The sequence below is a fragment of the Rattus norvegicus genome, chromosome 4 (assembly GCF_021556685.1).
Source record: "Rattus norvegicus strain SHRSP/BbbUtx chromosome 4, alternate assembly SHRSP_T2T, whole genome shotgun sequence".
Lineage (NCBI taxonomy): Eukaryota > Metazoa > Chordata > Mammalia > Rodentia > Muridae > Rattus > Rattus norvegicus.
In genome coordinates this window covers 120139135-120164644 of record NC_141537.1, presented here as the reverse complement: position 1 = coordinate 120164644, position 25510 = coordinate 120139135, and the positions used below count along the sequence as shown (strand labels likewise).

At 44.9% G+C, this 25510-nt stretch overlaps 1 protein-coding gene across 22 annotated transcripts in view; it reads right to left on the bottom strand.

Annotated features, from left to right (window-relative positions):
* C4h2orf42 (similar to human chromosome 2 open reading frame 42) overlaps positions 1-25510 on the bottom strand; it is a 29221-nt gene that overhangs the window by 1901 nt on the left and 1810 nt on the right. For 5 of the 22 annotated variants that reach the window (XM_087657535.1, NM_001107872.3, XM_087657526.1 and 2 more), the window contains exons 2-9: positions 22005-22258; positions 19912-20746; positions 16692-16802; positions 14324-14428; positions 12461-12565; positions 7743-7850; positions 3875-3975; positions 1061-1223 (exon numbers count right to left, since the gene is read on the bottom strand). In XM_087657535.1, the coding sequence (XP_087513661.1) occupies positions 1061-1223; positions 3875-3975; positions 7743-7850; positions 12461-12565; positions 14324-14428; positions 16692-16802; positions 19912-20734 (1516 nt within the window). In that variant the 5' untranslated portion in view covers positions 20735-20746; positions 22005-22258. Of the gene's footprint in view, positions 1-1060; positions 1224-3874; positions 3976-7742; positions 7851-12460; positions 12566-14323; positions 14429-16691; positions 16803-19911; positions 20747-22004; positions 22259-23496; positions 25309-25510 lie in introns of those variants that run through there. The other 17 variants (XM_087657547.1, XM_087657543.1, XM_087657541.1 and 14 more) reach the window with 10 other exon arrangements.

Below are 25510 nucleotides of genomic sequence, written 5' to 3'. Positions count from 1 at the left end.
CAGACATAGTCAAATCTGCATGGTTCCACAGCACAGTTCAACCCCACTATGCACCGCAGTACTGGCTGGAGAGGACACAGATTAATGGCATTTCCTACCAGTAAAAAAACACAAGGAAGCATGTTTCATTTTTCTGAGACAGGGTCTCTGTCTTGGCTGGCCTGGAACTCACAGATCTGCCTGCGTCTGCCATCTGAATGTATCTGTTTAAAAGCAAGTTCCACCTCAACTAACTCAGTAAAAGTTTCTTATATCAAATATTGAACACCGAGTGAAGATCTGGAAGAGAAGAGAAGATGGTTAAACTTAGAATAAACTTCAGAAGGGGTTGGGGATTTGGCTCAGTGGTAGAGCACTTGCCTAGCAACCGCAAGGCCCTGGGTTCGGTCCCCAGCTCCGAAAAAAAGAAAAAAAAAAAAAAGGTAGAGTAAACTTCAGAGATCACATTTACATGTGATAAGTATGTAGGCTAGCCTCTGCTATGCTCCTTTTATCTACAATAAACCTTCATACTTAAGAGTGGTGTCGTCCTTCCTTTTTTCCTTTTTAGATTTATTTATTTCATGTATGTGATTATACTGTAGCTGTCCTCAGACACACCAGAAGAGGGCATCGGATCCCATTACAGATGGTTGTGAGCCACCATGTGGTTGCTGGGAATTGAACTCAGGACCTCTGGAAGAGCAGCCAGTGCTTTTAACTGCTGAGCCATCTCTCCAGCCACTCCCCACCCTCTTCATTCAGTCTACACAGTGAGTTTCAGACAAGGCAGGCTACACAGTGAGATGGCGGGGGTGGGATGGGTAGGGGTGGGGGTGTTACAGAAATAACTGTGATGCTTCTGTGAGGAGGAGGGTAGCCTGCAGGGGGTCTGATTCTTTCATGATCTCTCCACAATGCACACACATTCAGCTACTTTTCAAAAATCACCAGCTCAAGAGAGACAAACATGTTTCTCAGGTTCTTACAAAATGAGTGCATGAGCTTTGATTAAGGCCCAGACCCTGAGCCTCAGTAACTGGTGACCCTCAAGGCAGAGGTGTTTCTGAGAGTCACTTACCAACTTTGAGGAAGGTTTTCAGCTCCAAAGGTCTCAGCACAGGCTGCTTCTCTATGCGGCCGTAGGTTTCCGCTATGCTCTCCACTTCCACTTTAGGGCATTTAAATAGCTCGTAAGTCCCATCCTGGTTCTGGATGAAGCTACGTGTGATTTCCAGGGGCATCTGGACACACAGACAGTAAGAAAGGAAGACCCAAAAAACTTGACACACGTGTACCTTGGGTGCCACTAGGTCACTTATGATTCTACCTTTTAAAATATCCACGTGTATGTGTATGAATGAAAACAAGGGCCTGACTGCTCCTGAGTATTGTTGAGAAGGTTTCATTGTAGATTGGAGGGAGAGAACGGCCAGAGGCATCTGGAAGGTCTAAACAAGACTGAACCAGGCCAGGAGGAAGGGGTGGGGAGCAGGAAAGGAAAAGAAAGGGGGCGTGGGGAAAAGTTTCAGAGAGCACATGGGAACCAAGAGAACTAAGAGCAGAACTAATACTGTTTGTAGCCAAAGTGGCTGAGTTACATAGGAAAGAGAAGCTGGGAGAAGGGAAGCCCAGCCCTGGGCTGGAGAATTTAGGGTGTGTGTGGGGTGCACAGAGAAGCCACAGGTACTGCAGCTTGCCCCAGGCTTCTTTGGGACCGACAGTGTGTGTGTATATATGGCTCTCATGTATGTGGGTGCTTGAGAAATCAGAGGAAGAGTGTTAGATACTGAGGGGCTGAAATTGTAGTTGCAGTTACATGGCAGCGGTGAGCAGCCATGTGGGTGCTGAGACTTGAATCTGGGTCCTCTGGAAGCACAACCAGTGCTTTTAATCACTGAGCCATTTCTCCAACCCCATGATACTGTTTTTATCTTAAGTGCAGGCAAATCAATAAACTTTCTTTTAAAAATAGTTTTGTATTCCATGTGTGTACGTATGTATGTGTTGTATATGTGAACATGTATACAGATACATGTGCCTGTATGCATATGCACAGAGACTAGAGGAGGATGAAGAGCGCTACTCTATCACACTTAACCTCAAGATATGTTCTCTCGAGACTCTGTCTTCTAGGGCTCACGTGTAAGCTGTGTAACCATCAAAAGCTTACTTCTGAATGCAATGATGCTTTGCCACTAATCAATCTTTTTGTGTTTGTTTTTGAGACAGTTGCACTGTGTACCCCTGAAATTCTAGATCTCTGCCTTTGCCTCCCAAGAACTGGACTGTAAGTATGAGCTAGTCAGCCCGGGTAAATTACCTTCATGCATCAGAGTCACACTGTGTTGAGGTTTTTGAAATATTCTACTCTGTAGGAAGGGTGTGATCTGTCACACTACTTCAGATCTACTTCAACAAACTATTATAAATGCATAGTGTTGGACCTGTGAGATGGATGGTTGAGTGGGTAATGGCGCCTGGGGCAAGGGTGACCACCTGTGTTCAACCCCTAGAAACAACAGGAGGAGGAGGGAGCCGAGTCATACATACATACAGACAGACAGACACCCCCCCCCACACACACACTCACACTCACACTAAATAAATAAATAAGCAAGCAAGTAGCTGTAGTACAATATTCAGTGTGTCCTGGTGAAAGAGACTAAGCACAGGTCATCAAATGACAGTTTGGAGCGGAGCTTAAACAAGGCCCAGTGACTTCACGATGGAGCGTCATCTACTATTATGAAAACCCATTCAAGCAGCAATCAGTGAAGTCCAGGATATTCATAGACACCAGAGTATCATGAATTCACAAGGAAATCCTGGGGGCGGGCAAGGACAAGGTGTTATGTGGTGGCTAGTCTGGAACTTGCCATGTAGACAGGCTGGTCTCTGACTCCTGAGTGCTGGATCAAAGGACTGCTCCAACTATGCATAGCCCCAAACCTTGCTTTGTGACCCTGGAGGCAAAAACCGGTATCTTAAATTTGAGATATGTTGTTGTGGTTACTTTGCTTTTTCATACAGGGTCTCTTCTAGCTGAGGCTGGCTTCTGGCTTGATGTGCAGCTGACGACGGGTTTGAAATGTGATCCTCCTGCCTCCCTTAGAGCTGGGATTCAAAGTGTGCACCACTAGACTCCCTTTTATATGGGCTGGGATCAAATTCAAGGCCATCAAAAACCTTTACTTGCTGAGTGATCTCACTGGTCCTTTAAAACATGTTCTAAGCATGAACAGTTACCAAAATCAGACTCAGAACTACACAAACTCCAGCTGAATAATCCGTAAGCATGAAAAGGGAGAGCTGGAGAGGTGGCTCAGTCAGTGAAGTGCTCAGCACCCATGCAGAAGGACCTGAATTTCAGTTCTGTCCCTAGAAACTCAGGTGTGGTGGGACTCGCTTGTAATTTCAGTGCTGGAGACACAGAGACATGTGGAACCCCGGGGGCTCACAGGCCACCCAGCCTAACCTACTTGGTGAGCTCCAGGCCAAAGAAAGACACTGACTCAAAAACAAAATGGGGCAGGAAAGACAGCAGGATCCTCAGGCTTGCTGGCCAGCTGGTCTGACTAAACTGTTTGAGCTTCAGGCCAATGAAAGCCAGGTGGTGGTGACATATGCATTTAATCTCAGTACTTGGGAGGCAGAGCAGGTGGATCTATCTCTTTGACTTTAGGATAGCCTGGTCTATAGAGTAAGTTCCAGGACAGCCAGAACTACACAGAGAAACTGTGTCTCACCAAACTAAAACAAAAACGATGACAAAAGATCATGTCCCAAAAAAATACACATCCAGATGTGCCTGCACACACACACACACACACACACACACACACACACACACACACACACACACACACACGGCTCCTGAGGAATTAACTCTTACCTCTGGGGTGTCTAAGATTTGTTTGACTTGCAGAATATTAGTGATATGCCAGGTGTACTTGGAAAAGGTTCCCAGGGGCAAGGCATCTTTCCGAACAAAGGCTGCAGTGAGAAGAAAGGGACAAATGTGAGTACTGAAGCAGTGTCCTCCCAGGGTGCTCGCTACCCCAGGGTCCAGCTCACTGCAGTGCAGTCATTCTCCTCTGATCCCGACCTTCTGCAAGGGTACAACAGTCTGGCAGGTACTGACTGAGCATAGGAAATGGACCTCCAATGCAGAAGGCTGAGCTTTTCCAGATGCTCCTTTTTAGACCTTAGAAACTTGTTTACATATTTTGTTGTTGCTCCCTTTCTGTTGTGTTAGGACAAACCCAGGCCTTTGGGCTACCGTCCTATGTCTGGTAGAGCTATGTGCATAGCATTCCACTCTGAAAATCTTACAACACGAGATGCAATGAGTCAAATCACAGTCCTTTAAGGAAATACAAGTGATACCTACCCACCATCTGCACGTGAAATTAAAACAGCTCTGCCAGCGGCCTACAGTATATCTGAGGAATTAACATTACCATATGAGAGGCCTCTAGTTTGATGGATAAGCTATAAGCATGAAGGTATTCGGGTCTCAAAGCATTGTGAACTCACAGCTTGCACTTTTCAAAACTAGACTTGAGCCCCACTGAGTCACTGTTCTATCACCTCACAACTTACTGGAAGACATCGCTGCTTTCTAGCTGTAATCACTTTTGGTTGTTGGCCACCTGATGGCTCTTCTTCCCCATCTTTATTTCTAAAAAGTTACTCTAAAAATAAAATCTCCCCATTTCAAAATTTGTGATGGTTGGTTGATCTTTATGTTTGTTGGTGTCTTTTTTTTTTTTTTTAAAGATTTATTTATTTTGTGTGAGTACACTGTCACTGTCTTCAGACACACCAGAAGAGGGCATCGGTTCCCATTACAGATGGTTGTGAGCCACCATGTGGTTGCTGGGAATTGAACTCAGGACCTCTAGAAGAGCAGTCAGTGCTCTTAACAGCTGGGCCATCTCTCCAGTCCTTGTTGGTGTCCTTTAAGATGGGGTTTCCCTGTGTATCATTGACTGAGCTGGCCACAAACTCCCAGAGTTCTACCTGCCTCTGCTTCCTGAGTACTTTAAACGTATTTGCAATCGTGCTTGGCATCATGATTAATCTTGATGATAACTTGTTTGGACTTAGAATCAAAAACACCACACAGACCTCTAGGCCTGTGTATGAGACAGTGTCTAGATTATGCTGAGGTGGGAAGACCCATCCTAACTGTGGCTGGCATCATTCCATGGGCTGGGGTCCCAAACTGAATACAAAGGAGAATGCAAGCTAAGTTCCGGGATTCATCTCTCTCCAATTCCTAGCTGTAGATGTGATGGCTGCCTCACTTTCCTGGTGTCATAACTTCTCTACCATGTGTATCCAAACAGTGAGCCAAAACAAATGCTTCCTCCATAAGGGACTTCCTGTCAGGCACTTCATCACAGTAACAAGTAACTAACACAGAATTATTAAGTGGAGCTGACTGTTTGGTTATTGGGCCTTTGGAAGTGGTTTACAGGAGTCATGTGGAAGAGTTTGGCTCCATGGGCTAAAACAACCTAAAATGCTGTAAGTAGAGCCCAATGGGCATTCCGATGGGGTGGTGGGAGACCAAAATGCTAAGAGAGACGTGGCTCATGTGCCTTCAGAGAGGAATGAAGACTCTCAGTAACCAGGCCAGTAGAGACTCATACTATATCCAAGCAAAGAGACTGGCTGTGTTTTGTCTGTGTCACAAGAGCCTGGGTAAAACTGGATTATTAAGGACTGGACTACATGGTCATCTTCAGACAGGAGGCATTCAGACTGTATACAATGGCTATGGCTCACTGCTTACTCAGGTCCCTGGGGAAAGAACAGAAAAGGAGAGAGACGATACCAAAGTGTGCAGGGTCAAGAAAAAAGCGCATGAGTAAGTTGAAAGTCAGAGACAATGCAGGATTGAAAGCAGCTGTCGCTATGAGGTTCGGTGAGAGCCACTAAAAGGAAACACAGCACTCTGCACTGGGACAACAGGAAAGGGGTCCTGAGGACAAGACCCCACACATCAAAGCCGCCAATGCATGAAAGTAAAACTTGACTAGAAAGAAGAGTCTAATTGAGGATGGTAAGGAAAGGGTTCCCTGCTCAAAAACACCTGCCTAGGAAGTGCTCCGCAGAGTCAGCACACAACAGCCACGGCAGCAGCGTTTGAAGGAGGTGAGGTTCGTCCTGAGCTAGCCGCACTGTCTACAGATATTGGTTCTGCAGGTATTAAAGACTGGCTCAAGAGAGAGGCTGTGTCCTCAGGCAGCAGAGCTGGAGGGGTGGGGCTCCCCAGGCTCTTTGGAGCCCCAGATGCCCAACATGAAAGTATAGGATTTGGTGTTGCCCTGGTGAGCTTCAGTCTTGCTTTGATCCAATCATTCCTTGCTATGCCCTAATTCTTCCATTTTGGAATAGGTATGTTTATCCTGTGCTATTGAATACTCAGTGTAGGTTGGCTCTCATGTTGTAGGTGTTCCCAGTTAAGACTGGCTTGAGTATTAGATGAGACCCACTGGGACTGTTAAGAGCCATGGGAACTCATGATGGTGAACCGAAAGCATTTTGTATTATGACAGGGCCATGCATCTATGGGAACTAGAGATGAATGTCAAGGTTTACAGTGATGTGCTTTCGTTCACATTACTAATGGCTATCTTGTGACCGATATACTGCCAACTTGATGAGACTTACAATCACCACAGAAACAAGTCTCTGAGGATGTTTTTCAGGGACTTTATAGATTAACTAGGTGTGAAGACCACATCTCAATCTGGGTCGTACCATTTTAAAGTTAGAGTCCTAAACAGAACCAAAAGGAGACAGTGAGATGAGCACCACCATTCCTTTCCCTCTGCTTCCTGTGGATGCCATACAACCAGTCACCTCCTATTGCTGCCACAAATCCCTTACCGTGGTGTGTGCGTGTGTGTGTGCGCGAGTGTGCGTGTGTTTTGAGACAGAGTTTCTTCTGTGTACCCCTGGTGGTCTTGGAACTTGCTCTGGACACCAGGCTGGTCTGGAACTAAAAGATCCACCTACTTCTGCATCCTGTCTGCTGTGATGAAAGGTGTGTGCCACCATATCAGGTTGGAACTATATTTTGTTATTTGTTTTAATTTTTTGAGACAGAGTTTCTCTGTGTAGCCCTGGCTGTCCTGAAATTCACTCTGTAGACCAGGCTACCCTCTAACTCACAGAGACCCACCTGTCTCTGCCTTCCAAGTGCTGGGACTACAGGCATGCACCACTATGCCCAGCTGGAATTATACTCTTAATGTACTATTGGAAATGTTTCCTCCAGATAAAGTTTTTGGAAAGCACCCCTCTGGACGTCTGTCAGTTTGATCCAAATGCCCTTGAAGAGGCTGGTGAACAATCATGTCTTGACCATCAGTTAGGGCTCTGCTGAGAGAGTGTGATCCCAGTCCCATCTGCATACCGATGAAGATGAACGGCGTATCTGTTGATACCCCTTTAGGTTTTGGCCTCTGGGGCTTCAGATGTTTTTGTGGAAACTGTACCACACCTGGGTGTATCAGTCTTTGCTCACCATTTGCCAGGTTTATAGCCCCTGAATGCTTCCATTCACTCTTACTGGAGGAAGTATCAGTCTTTGGACGGACAGTCACTGTTCTAAGAGCTAATATCTAAAAGCTTCATGTCCCCGTAACTTGCCTACACATGGCAGCTCTGAGAGTCCCACAGAGACTTTTCCACACATACTTCTCTAGGCCACAATTGCTATGACTCTTCCCCAGGGAGGCTGGCACCTGTGGTGGAGTTGGGGAGCCGCTTTTTTGCACTTCCTGTGGATATTCTCTGTTGCAAGGCATCAAAAAAGGACTGAGGAATGTGGAACACCAGGGGCTCTGGTTTGCCTGCAGAAAAGAGAAGGACATCATTTAAATGAACTTGGTTGTTTTCTTGAAGTATGAGGACAGGAAAAGGAAAGGAACGAATGGGGCTGTGCTCCTGAGTATCTGGTGTGGGCAGGCTGGGGAGACAGATCAGTGTAAGGGCACCTGCTGCCTAGCTTGATAACCTGACTGAAACCCACATGGTGGAAAGGGAGAACCAATTCCTGCAAGTTGTCTTCTAACTGCCACACATTGGCCATGGCATGCATGTGCCCCTTTCCCAACCAGTTAAGATGTAACACCACCACCACCACCACCACTACCAACACTAGTACCACCACCACCAGCACCCCCACCACCAAAACCACCACCAGCACCACCAGCAGCACCACCACCCTCAAGGTTTCTTTATTCAAAGGTTACAAGACTGAAGGGACCTTGAAAGCCGAGGGCTGTATCAGCCTGGTCCCTCCCTCGTCCTTTGCTTATAACACACTTATCCTCCTCCAAGGATGACTTTTCAGAGCCCCAGGTATGTAGCCACCACCAGAGTAGACTTCTCTCCTTGAAGGCCATGTGAAATGAGAACACATAAGTGAGCTAAGGGGCCTCTGTTGGCCTGTCCACTTGACTGACTCCTGGCCTCTATGCCCTGGCACCTGCTGGCTGTATTCATGTGTGAGCAAAGCAGGAGACTGCCCACACCTTCACAGTCAGGACCATGAGTGCTAAGGTTACAGGGTCAGGCTGCTGCAGGTTCAGTCAACATCAGTCTAACTATGACTCCAGGGCACATAAATTATAAGAAAACATCCTAATCTCTTAAAGTAATTTGGATGAAGAAAAAGTCAACAGAATTCTGTAGGGAGACAACTAGCTCAGAGTTTTTCTTAATTCTAGCAGAAGGAACCATCTAGAGGTCCACAGAGAAGCACAGAACTTGTTTTAGACATAGTCTTATTATGCAGCACAGGCAGGGGTTGGGTTTAAATCACTATGTAGACCAGACTGACCTCAAATCTTAGGGCTCCTCCTCCTTCTTCTGTCCCACTTATGCTAGAAGTACTAGGTGCGCCAGCATTCCTGGCTCTGAGAGAAAGACCACTATTTAACTTGAAAAAAATTTAGTTCAATAGTTTAGAGCACTTGTTGCCTTTGCAGAGGACCCAGGTTTGGTTCCCAGCACCCACATGGTGTCTCACAGCCATCTGTGACTCTAGTTTCAGGGGATCTGACCACTTCTGACTTTGCAGATACCGGATGCACAGGGCATGCATACATAGCTGCAGACAAATCACCTTCCAATAAAATAAATCATTTTTTCTAAAATGTTAAATAATATATATTAAAGGAGTTGTTAGGCAAGGTGGGACACTATAATCCCAGCATTTTTAGAGGCTGAGGCAGGGTTCTGAGCTTGTCACATAGATTTCAAAAACAAAAGAGTAAAGAGGGCTGGAGAGATGGCTCTACATTTGCTGCTCTACCAGAGAACTGAGCTGGCTCCGAGCACCCATGTCAGGAGGCTCATGGTCACCTGCAACTCCAGATCTGGGGAGCATGACACAGTCATCGCGCGCGCGCGCGCGCACACACACACACACACACAGTCACAAACATACACATAAAGAACAAAACAAAAAATAGAAACTCCAAACAAGAAAAAAAAAGTTTTTTTTTAAAGAGTTAGAATAGAGGACTGGAGAGATGGCTCAGTGGGGAAGATCACTGACTGCTCTTCCAGAGGTCCTGAGTTCAATTCCCAGCAACCACATGGTGGCTCACAACCATCTGTAATGGGACCTGATGCCCTTTTCTGGTGTGTCTGAAGACAGCGACAGTGTACTCATAAACATGAAATAAATAAATCTTTTAAAAAAAAGAATTAGAATAGAAAAGACTTCTACTTTATATTCACATTTTTCTTGATATTTTTCTTTTGTTTTTAAGACAGTTACTATAAGTGGCTTTCCTTGGCCTGGAGCTCACAGACATTTAACTGCCTTTGCCTCCCAAGTGTTACTGATTTTTTGTTTTGCTTTTATGTTTTTTGAGACAGGGTTTCTCCGTGTATCCCTGGCTGTCCTAGAATTCACAGAGTTCCACCTGCCTCTGTGTAACCAGTACAAGGATTAGAGATGTGTACCACCACCGCCTATGTTGCTGATATATTTTGAGGGAGCATCTTAAGTAGTTTGGCTGTCCCCTCACTCACTGTGAGTGAGACCTTGAATGGATCCTTCTGTGAGATGCTAGGTGCAGGTCATCACACCCAGCTGGCTCTGCCTACTTTTACTGACTGTAGAATGCCAATGTCAAAACTCAGTGCTCAGTGTGTACAGATGTGTTGTGGGTTCATGTGTGTAGGTACACACATGTACTTGAAAGCAGTGTGGAGGTCAGAGGTAAGCTTAAAGGTTTCCTTAGGATTATGTCTCTGCCTTTGTTGTCTGTGTGGCTTTTTGCTTATGAAAACACTTTTTACAACTTTGTTTTATGTCTGTGAGTATCTTGCCTGCATGTTTGTATGTGCAATAAGTAAGCACATGAAGAAGTGAGAAGAAGGTGTTTCCTCCCCTGGACTGGTGATAGGGAGCCACCATGTGGATGCTGGAGCCCAACTCAGGGCCTCTGGAAGCAAGAGATGCTCTTGACTGCTAAGCCATCACTCCAGTTCTGACTTGTTTTAATTTAGTGTGTGTGTGTGTGTGTGTGTGTCCGTCCACACATGCAGCCTATGGCACACATGTTGGGGGGAGGTTGTGGTGTCAGAGGATAACCTGCAGAAGCCAGTTTTGTCTGTCTACCATGAGTTCCAGGGATTAAAGTCAGACCACCAGGTTTAGTGGGAAGGTGCCTTGTCCTTGTTGAACTACCTCACTGCTCACCCACAAATGGATTTTTGAGACAAGTTCTCTCATCAAAACTTGAATCTTGTCAATTAGATTAGTGCAGGTGACCACCCTTTTAGCATTGAGATTAAAGTTCATATCTCCCAAACCCAGAGTGAAACTTTTTTAGGTGGGTTCTGGTGGTCATATAATCAAAATGCCTTAGAAAAGCACGGAGCGTTTCATCATCTGACAAATCAGGAACTGTATTAAGAATTCCGATGGGGCTGGAGAGATGGCTCAGCGGTTAAGAGCACTGACTGCTGGGGTTGGGGATTTAGCTCAGTGGTAGAGGGCTTGCCTAGCAAACGCAAGGACCTGGGTTCAGTCCCCAGCTCCGAAAAAAAAAAAAAAAAAAAAAAAGAGCACTGACTGCTCTTCTAGAGGTCCTGAGTTCAAATCCCAGCAACCGATGGCTCACAACCATCTGTAATGGGGTCTGATGCCCTCTTCTGGTGTGTCTGAAGACAGCTACAGTGTACTCATATACATAAAATAAATTTAAAAAAATGTATTTGTTAAAAAAAAAGAATTCTGCTGGACAAAACACTAATGAAAGTAGTTTAAGGAAAAAAGGGTCTGTATGGCACACAGTTTAAGGGTACAGGTTCACAGTAGGGAGGGCATGACAGACAGAGAGGTTCTAGCACTGGACAGCAGGAGTGTGGAGTGGCTGGTTCCTTCACAACCAGTGTCAGGAAGCAGAGAGGTGAATGCTGGTACAGTGCTTATAGTTTTATCCCACCCACGGGATGCTGTCACCTACTCGGTTAAATCTCTGTCATGGTCCTTATGCACACTCAGTGCTGTGTTTCTGAGTGAATCCAAATCTACTCAAGCTGACACTGAAGATAAGCCGCCACACCATCCACCTACAGCGTGCTCAAGGGAAGGAGCACTGAAGCCTTGCCCACCTCTGCTTTGACTTCCAGGAGGCTCAAGAGGTGTTATTTACAATCTAAAGCTTCGGCACACTAGACACAAACACAGAGGCAAAGACCCAGGCAGACTTACAGGTTTTATCTGCTGCTCTTTTCCCTTCTATCTCTAACTACACTTTGTTGGTCCTGTAGTCCAATTATGATTAAATTAACCATTTGGTAATGATTCTTTAGCTCTTCCAGTTTTGATATCTTTCTTCTTTGTTTGCTTGTTTGCTGTTTTTGTATTACATTTATTTACTTATGGGGGAGGGAAGGATGTGGGCCACAGTGCACGAGTATAGGTCAAAGGACACCTTGCGGGAATGGTTTTCTCCTTTAACCTTGTGAGTTCTGGAGCTCAAACGCAGGTTGTCAGGCCTGACAGCAAGTGCCTTTACCGCTAAGCCATCTATTTAGCTTATTGTTTTTCTTTCTTTCTTTTTTTTTTTTTTTCCAGAGCTGGGGACCGAACCCAGGGCCTTGCACTTCCTAGGCAAGCACTCTACCACTGAGCTAAATCCCCAACCCATTTTTTTTCTTAGTATTGGGGAAAGAACTGAGAGACTTGTGTGTGCAGGGCACATGCGCTAACACTAAGCTATCCCTCCCCTCTTAAACAACAAACAAGGCTTCAGTCTGTACCTCAGGCTGGCTCAGACTCAGGGCAACCCTCCAGTTCCAGTGCTGCCACACCAGCTTGACATTGACTCTCTTGTGGCTCAGTGCTCTTGGAACCCAAGCTTACTTAGTTTTTCTACAAGTCAGAGTGGAACTGCTGTATGCTACTGTGATGTCTCCTGCTTCTGGCTGTACTCACCGTCAAACTGATAGTGCATGGTCTGATGGATGCGCTCTGTGACACTGGCCAGCCAGTCTTGGAAAGACAAGGTCACCTGTGCCTCATCTAACAGCTGACCACAGACTAGAAAAAGGAAAAAACAAAGTAAAACAAATGTTTTTCATTAACATTACTTTTCTTTCAAAATAAACAATTAACTAAAGCTCGAAATAGTCATGTAGTTTATACAGAAAAAAAAAGAACATAAAGATTAAATATGGAGAAAAGAAACTAAGTGAAATAGCTTTAAGGTTTTTTTTTCTTTTTTACTGACATATAACTACTATACATTTTATGATATCCAGTGTATCCAGTGTGATAACAGATGTATTTTTTTTTTTTTCGGAGCTGAGGACCGAACCCAGGGCCTTGCGCTTGCTAGGCAAGCGCTCTACCACTGAGCTAAATCCTTAACCCCACAGATGTATTTTAATATTCATTTACACACACACACACACACGTAACTACATCTCTCTATATATATCTTATGTGCATACAGTGGCCTCTGAAGCCATCAAGGCCACCGAATCTCCTGAAGCTAGAGGTACAGGTGCTTGTAAGCCACCCAGTGTGTAGTCTGGGAATTGAACTCGTATCCTCTGCAAGAGTACTAAGAGCTCTTACCTGCTGAGCCATCTCTCTAGCTTCATAAAACTTAAAAAAAAAAAAAGAAAAGAAAAAACACAACAAAACCACCCATGTACATTGGGCATGACGGTACATCCTTATAATAAAGTGACCAGAGTGAGGATGTACGCCTATGTCAGCATTTAGGAAAAAGAGGCAGGAGTAGCAGGAGTCCAGGGTCACCTGTGGCTACTCACAGGGTTTTGAGACAAATAGTTTGAACAGTCAGCTGTGGTAGTGCATGCCTTTAATTCTAGCAGTCAGGAGGCAGGACATGGACAGCTGTGAGTTCAAGGCCATCCTGGTCTACGTATCAGGGTCCAAGCCAGTCAAGGGCAACATAAAACAAAGCAAAGCAAACCAGGGTCAAGAGAGATGGCTCAGAGGTTAATAACAGTGGCTGCTCCTGAAGATCTGGGTTTGATTTTCAGAGCCATAGTACCTTACAACTGTTCAGTTTACAACTCTAGTTCCCAGGGGATCAGATGCTCCTATGGCCTCTGCAGGCATGAGGTATGCATATAGTATACAGACATGCACAGAGGTAAAACTCCTGTTCACATTAAATAAAAACAGTAATTAAAAGCAGGGAGGTAGGGGTTGGGGATTTAGCTCAGTGGTAGAGCGCTTGCCTAGGAAGCGCAAGGCCCTGGGTCCGGTCCCCAGCTCCGAAAAAAAGAACCAAAAAAAAAAAAAAAAAAAAAAAGCAGGGAGGTATTGGCCAGGCAGTAGAGGCACATGCCTTTAATCCCACCACTCGAGAGGCTGAGGCAGGCAGATCTCTGAGTTCAAGGCCACCCTGGTCTACAGAGGGAGTTCCAGTGCTCTAAACTACCAAGCCATCAATTTATTCTTAGATTTGTTTTACTTTTGTGTGTATGTGTTTTTCCAAGGTCAGATGACATAAAAAATCCCTTAAAGCTGGAGTTACAGGTGTCTGTGACCTGTCCAAGAGAGTGCTGAGATCCGAACTCATAGCAGAGCAGCAGATACTCTTCTAAAGTGCTGGACCCTCGTCTATCCTAGCGTAATTCTGAGCATTATTAGAACCTTGGGGAGCAGGAGAGACCTCAGCTGCTGGGAATCCAGCCACTGCTGTTCTTTATGTTAGTACCACATCATGGGAGACAACATGCAGCGTTTCTTTTGATTACTCCTTCTGACTACCCTGGATAGTTTCCACCCCTGGAGCCCCTTCTAGGAACGGAAACTTACCCTGCCTTTTCAGTGATGACGTAACCATGGGCTTTTTCAGGCCACTCTTCCTTAGATTGCTGTTTACTGCATCTTGTGGCATCAGTGAGCTGGTCACCTGTGCACCTAGATTAGAAATGGGTTCCGATACTTAAGACATGCCTTGGGAACGAGATGGAACCCAAGTGCTGCATAACATGCACTGAGCCCGATGCCCCATAAACGAGGGCAATGGCACAAGTCTGCAGTACTAGCAGGAAATGGAGGTGGAATACGTTCAGGGTCATCCTCCACAGCAAGGTGAGCCCCAGGCCTGTCTCAGAGACAAAACAACACACAAGACGACATCATATCTACAGCCTGGCATGTAATCCTGCAGATGGGAGGTAGAGACAGGATCAGGAGTTAAAGATAATCTTACCTACATACAAGACAAAGTAACTTTACTGTTACATTTTAATTTATTTTTGAAGATTTATTTTTATACTATGTTCATTACTGTTTTTGTCTTCATAAGTGTCTAGGTGAGGGTGCAGATCCCTGGAACCGGTGTTACAGACAGTTGTGAGCTGTCATGCGGGTGCTGGGGATTGAACTCCACAGGATCTTTTGGAAGAGCATCCAGTGCTCTTAACCACTGGGCCATGTCTTTTGACATTTTTATTTTATGTGTATGCAGGTGTGCCACACACACATAGAGGTCAGAGGACAATTTGGGTGTTAGTTCTTTCTTTCCACCATGGGGTCCCAGGGATAGTCCCCAATTACTCAGATCTTCAAACTTGATAGCAAGAATCTTTACTCACTGAGATATCTCTCTAGCCCAGACAAAAAATAATCTTAAAAGAAGTCTGCAAAACTGGGGCTAGACCAATGGCTTAGCAGTTAAGAACACTGGCTCCTTGGCAGAAGAGCCGGGTTCAGTTTTCCAGAACCCACATGGCAGCTCGCACTTGCTGCACTTCAGTTCTGGGGGATTCCATACTCCCTAGGAATAATGCACATGGTGCACAAACATACATGAACATAATACAGGCATGTGCATACATACATGCAAGACAACAAAAAATAATCATTTTTAAATTTTGTAAAATTATAAAAACTGATTTGATAGTAATTTCTAAAGTACCTAAAACAAAAACAGTTTTGGTAATACCCAGGATAGCTTTACAGTTTCTAGAACAAACCAATACTAACTATTAAACACAAAGTCTTAACTCTTTCTGCTGCTTATAAAAGATTTGGATGGAAAACAGAAGTGGAAGGAAGGAATCTACCCAGTGTTCTGACCTGTCTGATGACCACCATGCTTTCGGATGCCCTCTCTTCCATTTTCTTCTCTATGAATAATTTTACAATATTTACTGGTTTGCTATTTTGTTTTTCACACAGGGCAGCCTAAGATGGCCTCAATCTTAGTAAGTAGCTAAGGATGATTCTGGATGCTGATCCTCCAGCCTCCACCTCCAAGTGTTGCACTTACCCTCTACAGCTTGCTCATTTAGTCTCTGCTTGGTGTGTCTGTATGTGTGAAGCGGGGTGGGGGGAACACATTTTGAGAATGTGGCAGCCAGAACAGGGTGTTGGGTAACTTCCTGCATTGCTCTCTACCTTGCTCCCATAAGAGGTTTCTCACTGGACCTGAAGTTCTCCACCATAATGATTTGTTTGGTGCTGGGGATTTTGTACATGCTAAGCACCCACTCTACCACTGAACTAGGTCTCCAACACAGGATGGGTTTTTGTTATTTTGTTTTTTGAGACAGGTTTTCTCTGTATAGCCTTAGCTGTCCTAGAACCTACTCTGTTCACCAGGTTAGCCTTGAACTCATAGAGTTCTGTCTTCCTCTGCCTCCAAGGCCCGTGACACCACTGCCCAGCTTGCTTGCTTTCTTTGTCCTGTCCTGTCCTGTCCTATTCTTCTCTTCTTTTCCCCCTTTCCTTCCCCCCTCTCTCTCTTTCTCTCACTCTTTCATATGTTGCCCTTGCTGGCTTAGAACTCTTTAGGTAGACCAGGCTGACCTCAAACCCACCTCAGTTTCTGGAGTATACCACCTGGTCTGGCTCTTACTTAAAGAAAATGTTATTGGGCTGGAGAGATGGCTCAGTGGTTAAGAGCACTGACTGCTCTTCCAAAGGTCCTGAGTTCAATTCCCAGCAACCACATAGTGGCTCACAACCATCTGTAATGGGATTTGATGTTCTTTTCTGGTGTGTCTGAAGACAGCTACAGTGTAGCAGCATGAAATAAATAAATCTTAAAAAAAAAAAAAAAGCACATCTGTTTAAAAAAAATAAAGAAAATGTTATTAAAAATTCAGGAACAAGTCTTTTCTCATGACTCCTCTGACTCAGTGAAAAACAAAAGAAATGAGTGAAATTATCTCACCAGACATTTCATTCTTCTTCCTCTTCCGGGGCTTAGAGGCAGCGGACTCACAAGCTGAGACAGATGATTCTGCATGGCAGCCTAACTGGGGCACAATTATCTCTTTAAGACCTTAAAAAAGAAAGGTTTCTGAGTTACTACTATTCAAGAGAAAGTATGGACCTCTAACTACAGAAAAAGTAATCTATAAAAATCTGACTCCAGAAAAAAAGGATAGACCACTTGATTGATGTAAAATAAGTTACTTGAAAAAACTCGCATTTTGCTCTAGTTAGGAATGGGGAAGTGGTTTGGGAGCAGAGAACTTGCCTAGAATGCATAAGGCTCTGGGTTCCATCTCCAGTACACACACACACACACACACACACACACACACACACACACACACACTCACACACACCCCTATACTTATATAGAGAAATGTAAAACTAAAATGCTGGGAGCTGTTGGCAGCTAGCAATCATTAAGAAATACCAACTGGGGGCTGGAGAGATGGCTCAGGGGTTAAGAGCATGTGCTGCTCTTGCAGAGGTCCCGAGTTTCATCCCTATCACTTGCATAGGCCACAACTGCCTGCATCTCCTGCTCACAGAAATATCTGACATCTCTGGCCTCCATGGGAACCAGCATTCATGCACTTAGTGTGTTCAGTCGCCAGCATCTACGTTGGGTGGCTCAAAACCACTTCTTGAGTTCCTCTAAGTACCTCATGCCTCTGGTCCTCACAGGAACCTACCTGACAGCCATGCACAGATACATGTAAAAATTCAGACATGAGGCTAGAGAGATGGCAGGGCAGTTAAGGCAATTGCTGTTCTGGCAGAGGACCTAGGTTTGGTTCCCAGCATCTACATGGTGCTTCAAAACTACCCTGTAACTCTAGCTCAAAAGGATCCGAGGCCATCTTTTGACCTCCATGGGCAGCAGACACACATGTACACATAAATACATATAGGCAGTCACTCAGACACAGAAAATAAACACAAATTTTAAGAAAAAAAGCCAGGGGAGCTAAAAAGGTATCTCAGTGTTTAAGAGCACTGTGTTCTCATTCAGAGGACCTGGGTTTGAGTCCTAGCACCCACACTACTATCTGTAACTGCAATTTAAAGGTATCCAATACATTCTTTTGGCCTCTGTGGGCTACCAGGCACATGTGGACATGGGGGCAAAACACTCATATATAATAATAATAATAATAATAATAATAATAATAATAAATATACTCATATATAATAAATATATATATAATAATTTAAAAAATTAAAGGCCTATGTGAAAAGCTAAACATTATCACTCCCATGGTAGCACATCTGCAATATCTCTACTATTATGGTAAGAAGGAAGGCGAATCCCTTGAGAGCTCATAACCCACTACCTTGGAGCATGGAGTATGGAGGAAATGAGAGACCCTGCCTCAAGGAAAGGGAAGGTGAGGGGCTGGGGACTTAGCTCAGTGATGGAGCCTTTGCTGGCAAGTGCAAAGCTCTGCCTCAGGTCTGGGGGGACTAATGGCTGAGGGTGTCTCTGACCTCTACACGGGCACCATGACAACTGGACACACACACACACACACACACACACACACACACACACACACACACGGACACAAATATGCATTTAAAAAACAGAGGGCTGGAGAGATGGCCCAGCGGTTAAGAGCATTGACTGTTCTTCCAGAGGTCCTGAGTTCAATTCCCAGCAACCACATGGTGGCTCACAGCCATCTGTAATATGATCAGATGCCCTCTTCTGGTGTGTCTGAAGATATAGCTACAGTGTATTCATATACATAATAAAGAAATTAAAAAAAAAAGCTGGGCATGGGTGCAGTGCTGCAGCCCAGTACTGGGCAAGGAAGATGGGTGAGCCCGGGGAGCTTGCTGGCCTAGCTGAAGCTGTGAGTTTCTGACTCGGTGAGAGACTTTGCCTTAAGGAGTTAAGACAGAGTAATGTCCTCCCCTGGCCTCCATATGCACGTACACAGGTACAGGCATCTGTACATTCAAGTGCCAAAAAGCATGTGTGCATGCTCTCTCTCTCTCTCTCTCTCTCTCTCTCTCTCTCTCTCTCTCTCACACACACACACACACACACACACACACACACACACATACATACACACATCCATTTGCTAAATCCAATGTCTCAAAAAATATGTTCAGCTCTCTTAATTATTAATTTTAGCCATCTAACCAAACTTTTCAGGACATGTGCTGAATTTAAAAAAGAAATGTTGGGGGCTGGGGATTTAGCTCAGTGGTAGAGCCCTTACCTAGGAAGCGCAAGGCCCTGGGTTCGGTCCCCAGCTCCGAAAAAAAAAAAAAAAGAACCAAAAAAAACTAAAAAAGAAATGCAAGCCTGGAGTGGTGGCTCTGGCCTGTAATTCCAGCATGTAGGAGAGGCAAACAAATTGATTTTGAGGCAGTTGGTTACCCCACCAAAATACTATGTTTTTTCTTTCTTTCACTTTTTTTTTTTTTTTGGAGCTGAGGACCGAACCCAGGGCCTTGCACTTGCTAGGCAAGCGCTCTACCACTAAGCTAAATCCCCAACCCCTTTCTTTCACTTTTTATAGGGGGGTGGGGGTTGTTTTTTTTTTTTAAAGATTTATTTATTTATTTATTATATATAAGTACACTGCAGCTGTCTTCAGATACACCAGAAGAGGGCATCGGATCTCTTTACAGATGGTTGTGAGCCACCATGTGGTTGCTGGGAATTGAACTCATGACCTCTGGAAGAGCAGTCGGGTGCTCTTAACCGCTGAGCCATCTCTCCAGCCCGGTGGGGGTTGTTTTTGAGGAGACAGGATTTCTCTGTGTAGCTCTGGCTGTCCTGGAGCATACTGTGTAGACCAGGATGGCCCCGAGCTCTGACATCCGCCTGTCTCTGCCTCCTGAATACTGGCATTAAAGGCTTGCACTACCACCGCCTATCTAACACCATGTTTTTTTTTTAAGTGTACTAGTGAGATGGCTCAACAGGTAAAAGTACTTGCTGTAGACCCGAGTTCAAACCCTGGAGCCCTTGTAAATGTACAAGGAGAGAAGTGACATATGTGTATATGTATGCCATAGTACATACACACCTGCACACAACATACAGGTAAAAAAAAAACCAGTCCTCTTCATCTATACTATCTAGCACCTGATGTGTCAACAGAATGCGTTCACTGCCATTCTAGAACAACCAAGTAACGGTCAATCTCCCCACGTACCACTGGCATCGAAATTTAGAAAGTCCGAGAATTCCTGAGCCAATGTCTCATCACTGGCAAAGGCACAGAGGCAAGCAAAGAAGTGGATGCACTTTGGGGCTGCCTCAGCCTTGGGGACACTGGACTTGTGTGACTTCAGAGTCTGGCAGGAGCAGAAGAAACGGCGCTCTGGCAAGCTTCTGGAGCTGATTTTCTGCATGAAGGACGTGTGCAAATAGCCCAAGTTGTGCTTCTGGCTGGCTTTGCATTTCACTACCATAATGCTTTTCGTGACTCTCTGTACCAGGGGACCCGGAGGTTCCGTGGCCAACTGCCAGATGGTCTGTTTGGTTTCTGGGGGAGCCTGCATAGCATTCAGGACTGAACTCTTCAGGGTCAGAGGGGTGGCCTCTGCCTGGCAGTTCACTGCTAGCTTGATGTGTTGACACTGGTTCTCCACGATGCCCTGAGTGGCAGCTTTCAAGCAGGAGGGGACATAACATCGGCCAGAGCTCAGCTGAGTGATAATTGTACCATCCACGGTCTGGATCGCGGTCTCTGAAACACCTAGCTCCACAAAGCATCGGTAGTCAGGGCCTCGGTCTCTTTGCCGCACCGAGTAGACCTGTAGATCAGAGCCTGTGATGATTTTGACAGCTTCAATGCTAGGCTGCTTTCGGGCACCATAGCGAAATATGGTTCCACATGTCTTGTTCTTACAGCTCAACCCACGGGTTCCATTGTACGTACCACATCGGGGACACTTCCTGATTCCCCTCAATGTGGCCTTCCCCAAGTCAGATAAGAAAGCTGGGACTTTAGTCCTCTGAGAGTTTGGTTCCATTGTTCACAGTCCCTAAGAAAGACAAGACCATCAGCAGGAGAACATTCTCACAAAGGTAACATAGAGAGAGAGAGAGAGAGAGAGAGAGAGAGAGAGAGAGAGAGAGATGAGGGAGGAGGGATTTTCACTTACTTAATTCATAGTTCAGATTAGACTGTAAAAATGTAGCTGTCTTGGCTAGTTTTATGTCAGTTTGATGAAAACTATAGTTATCTGGTAAGAGGGAGCCTTAACTGAGAAAATGCCTTCGTAAGACATAGCTTCTGGTGGTTTCAATAGACTTATGTGGTTTGAATGCCATAGGAAGAGGTGTAGCCTTGTTGGAGGAAGTGTGTCACTGTGGAGGTGGATTTCCAGTTCTCATTATACACACGCACACACACGCACACACACACACACACACACGCACACGCGCGCACACACACACACACACACACACACACATGCTGAAGCTATACCTAGTATCGTCGGTCTTCTCTTAGAGGCCTGCAGATCAAGACGTAGAGCTCTCAGCTCTTTCTCCAGCACCACATGTGCCTGCCTGCACGCTGCCCTGCTTCCCACCTTGATGATAATGGACTAAACCTCTGAACCTGTAAGCCTGCCCCAATTAAATGCTGTCCTTTATAAGAGTTGCCATGGTCATGATGTCTCTTCATAGCACTAAAACCCTAAGACATGGCTATAAGGCATTTTCTCAATCACCAGCCCATTATAGGTGATGCCATCGCTGGGCTGGTGGTCCAGGGTTCTATCAGAGAGCAGGCTGAGCAAGCTGGCAAGCAGCATCCCTCCATGGCCTCTGTATCAGTTCCTGGCTCCAGGTTTCTGCCCTGTTTGAGTTTCTGTCCTGACTTCCTTCAAAAATGAACAGTAGTCTGGAAGTGTGAGTCAAATAAACCCTTTTCTCCCCAACTTGCTTTTTGGTCATGTATTTTGTCATAGCAATAGTAACCTTAACTAAGACAGTAGCCCAGGCTAGTCTCAAATTCTCACAGATCCTCCTGCCTTAGGCTCCCAATTGTTGGGACTAGGATGGTGCTTCAGCACCAAATAAACTGGAGACGGTGGTACACGCCTGTGCCCCCAGTACTCAGGACAGGGAAAGAGGATCATGAATTCAATGTTCTTCCCAGCTACAAAGGCATTCAAGGCCAACCTGTGCTACCTGAGACCCTGTCTCAGAAAGAAAGAACCAGAGCACAGGAAAGATGGGTTACTTCACTTCTACTTGTCCCCCAAAGCACTGCCCAGTCCTTCCCAGTCCTACCTGTACCAGCTGCCAGGGCACCTGGAGAACAGTGGAACTTGTGTCCTTAAGACCTAACATGTGTTTCATTAGTTTGTGACGATCAGATAGCACAAAACCAGGCAAGCTCATTTGTAGTGAGGTGTGCCACTTGGCCTAAGTCCTCTGAAGGCTGAACTCTGATGTAACACTGCAGACATTCCATCCCCACCGGCAAAGCTCTTGCTTAGGGTTCCAGTCAAATTCCAGCTCCTCTAGGTAGAACACTTGGCAGCCTAAAGCAATGAAAGAGAAGACAGTTGTCATGTGACGAAGGTGGCTCTTCTACTTCCAAATAGGCAGAGAAGAAGCTGGGACAGCTCATTAGCTGATGACATACTTGGTCCATGGGAGGCCCTTGGGGCAGGCCAGCGCCAGCACATCAACACAGGCAAAGGCCCCATGGGGTCTACATCTACAATTTTGACATCTGAGAAATATTTGTCAGATATTGCTGTGGAAATCAACATTTATACCTTCAACAAGAAAGTAGTAAAGTAACAGTAATGTCATTGCACAAGGTTGGCAGGAACAGAAGCCACAGTGTAGAACTGGTCCTATTCACCTTCCCCAGTGGTAAAAACGTAATACTTTTGGTGCCTTATATTTCATTATTTTTTATTAAAAAACTTTTTTTTTTTAAGACAGGGTCTCTCTGTGCACCCCTGGCTGTTCTGGAACTCATTCTGTAGACGAGGCTAGCCTTAAACTCTCAGAGACCCACCGGCCTCTGTCTCTCAAGTGCTAGGATTACATGTGTGAGCCACTATATCCCAGCTTTCACTGAAAACATTAAAACTCATTTATATGTATATGAGTGCTTACTTGGCTTTCACGTATATCTATGCACCCGGGGGAAGTCAGAAGACAACACCAGATCCCCTAGAACTGGAGTTATGGATGGTTGTGAGGCACCACGTAAGTGCTAGGAACCAAACCTGTGTCCTCTGACTTAACCGCTCCTCCTTGATATCCTATGTAGCCTAGGATGACCCAAACTTCTCATCTTTCTCCAACACTTGAGTGCTAGGATTATAAGGCGTGTGTTACCACTCCCCTCCACCCCCCACCTTTTTCTGAGATTCTATCTCATCTCAGGCTGGTCTCAATCTCCCTATGTAGCCTATGATGACTTTGAACTTCTGATCCTCTAGCATCCACTTCTAGCTACTGAGCTCACAGGTATGCGGATCACACTGTTTCTGCAGTGCTGAGGAACCCAATCCAGAGCTCTGTGAATGCTCGGCAAGTACTCTCACTGATCTACTCTCTCAATTTTTTTTTCTTTCTTTTTTGTGGAGCTGAGGACCAAACCCAGGGCCTTGTGCTTGCTAGGCAAGCGCTCTACCACTGAGCCAAATCCCCAACCCCATTTTTTTGAGATAGAATCTTGCTACCCAGCCCTGGCTGGCACATACGTCTACACTTGGCTCTTTTGTAGGGATCCTTAAGCACTTGGATCACAGGTTCTCACCTCTCTACCTGAGGACCAGACCTCATGCTCGTAAGGCAGGAACTTCACCTCAAGAACCATCTTCTCAGGCTGGATGGCTCAGTGATTAAGAGCACTGACTGCTCTTCCAGAAGCCCAGAGTCCAAATCTCAGCAACCACATGGTGGCTCATGACCATCTGTAATGAGATCTGATGCCCTCTTCTGGTGTGTCTGAAGACAGCTATAGTGTACTTATATATAATAAATAAATCTTAAAAAAAACAAAAACAAAAACCATCTTCTCTGTCTCTCAATGCTTTTTCACTAAAATGGGATAAGGCAATCTGCTTGTAATTCTTGAAAAAATATTTTAGGTGCAAATTAGACTATATAATACACTGCTGATTATGCACAAAAATAATGGAGAAACATATTTCTAAATACACATATACATGAATATATGTACTAGCTTGTACATAGTAATTTGGTTTTGTTTCTGGGACAAGGTCTCACCAAGAATCCCTGACTAGCCTGAAATTCACTCTGGAAACCAGACTGGCCTGGACCTAATGAATGCCTCCTGAGTGCTGGGATCAACTTCATTATTAAAGGAATAAGCCTCTACACCCAGTTATGTAAAATGTGATCAAAGATTTACTTTTAGTTGTGTATCTGTCTGATATGCAGATGCCTATGGAGGTCAGAGGGTATATGATCCTCTGGAGTTGAAGTCATAGGTACTTGAAAAGCTGCCTGATAATGACATCCCAGAGTGCTGGGAATGGGACTCTGAAGAGAAGCAGGCACTTTTAACTGCTGGGTCATTTCCCTAATCCCTGTAAAATCTTTTTTTAAATGCAGTATTTCAATGTATAGGTAAGTTGTATTTTGTTTGTCCAGGTATTAGTCACAGATGCTTGGCTTAGTCCCAAGTTTTTGGCTATGATGCATAGTGCTGAGATCACTGGGACCAGTATTTGTATAGACAAATGTCTTCCCATAAACTTACATGGGGGGCAGTGGCTGGAGAGATGGCTCAGTGGTTAAGAGCACTGACTGCTCTTCCAGAGGTCCTGAGTTCAATTCCCAGCAACCACATGGTGGTTCACAACCATCTATAATAAAATCTGGTGCCCTCTTCTGGTGTGTGTGAAGATCGCTACAGTGTACTCATATATAATAAATGAGTCTTTTTAAAAAATTAAAAAAATAAACTTACATGGGGTTGAAGGTAGTACAGCTGAGTTGTAGAACACTGGCTCAGCATGTATAAGACCCTTGATTTGATCCCCAGTAAGCCCCCCACCATGTATATATTTATTGAATACCATATACTATTTGTTTTATTTTTAAGATAAGGTTTTACTTTGTGACTTGGAACTTATTATGTATGAGGCAGGCCTTGAACTCTTGATAACCCTTTTGTCCTCCTAAGTGACAGGGCTACATGTATGGTCCACAGTGCTGGACCATATATTTCAATAAATGTAAACATCATAGTAAACATGGCTATTTCCTCTGTACATTTAACATTTTCAGAGCCTGGAAACTGTTCCCAAAGGGGCTGAAACCTATCCTATGTCGGGCTATGTACATATGAGTGTGGGCAGTCATAGTAGGCAGACGTACCGCATCCGTCTGGATCTGTAGTTCCAGGTGCTTGTGAGCTACTAGGCATGGGTGCTAGGAACTCAACTCAGATCCTCTGCAAGAGCAGTTTCTCTTAACCCCTGGGCCATCTTTCCAGCTCCCACCTCTTCTCTGAAAATAGGGTCTTACTATGTACATCTGGCTGCACTCAATACGTGGACTGGGCTGGCATCCAAATCACAGAGATGCCCCTGTGATATTTCTTAGTTGCAGATTAGGAAAAGGACTTCCACTAAAGAACTAAGTACAGTGTATTGAATAACATGCCATTGTAAAGCCACTAAAAACAATTGAAGTCTGTGTACCAGTAAGAAGTAAGTCTCAACATACACTGTGGAGTGAACAAAGCTTAGTGCTTTGTGTATGCTAAACTTAGTTTTGAAAAGAAAGTGAGGAGGCAAATA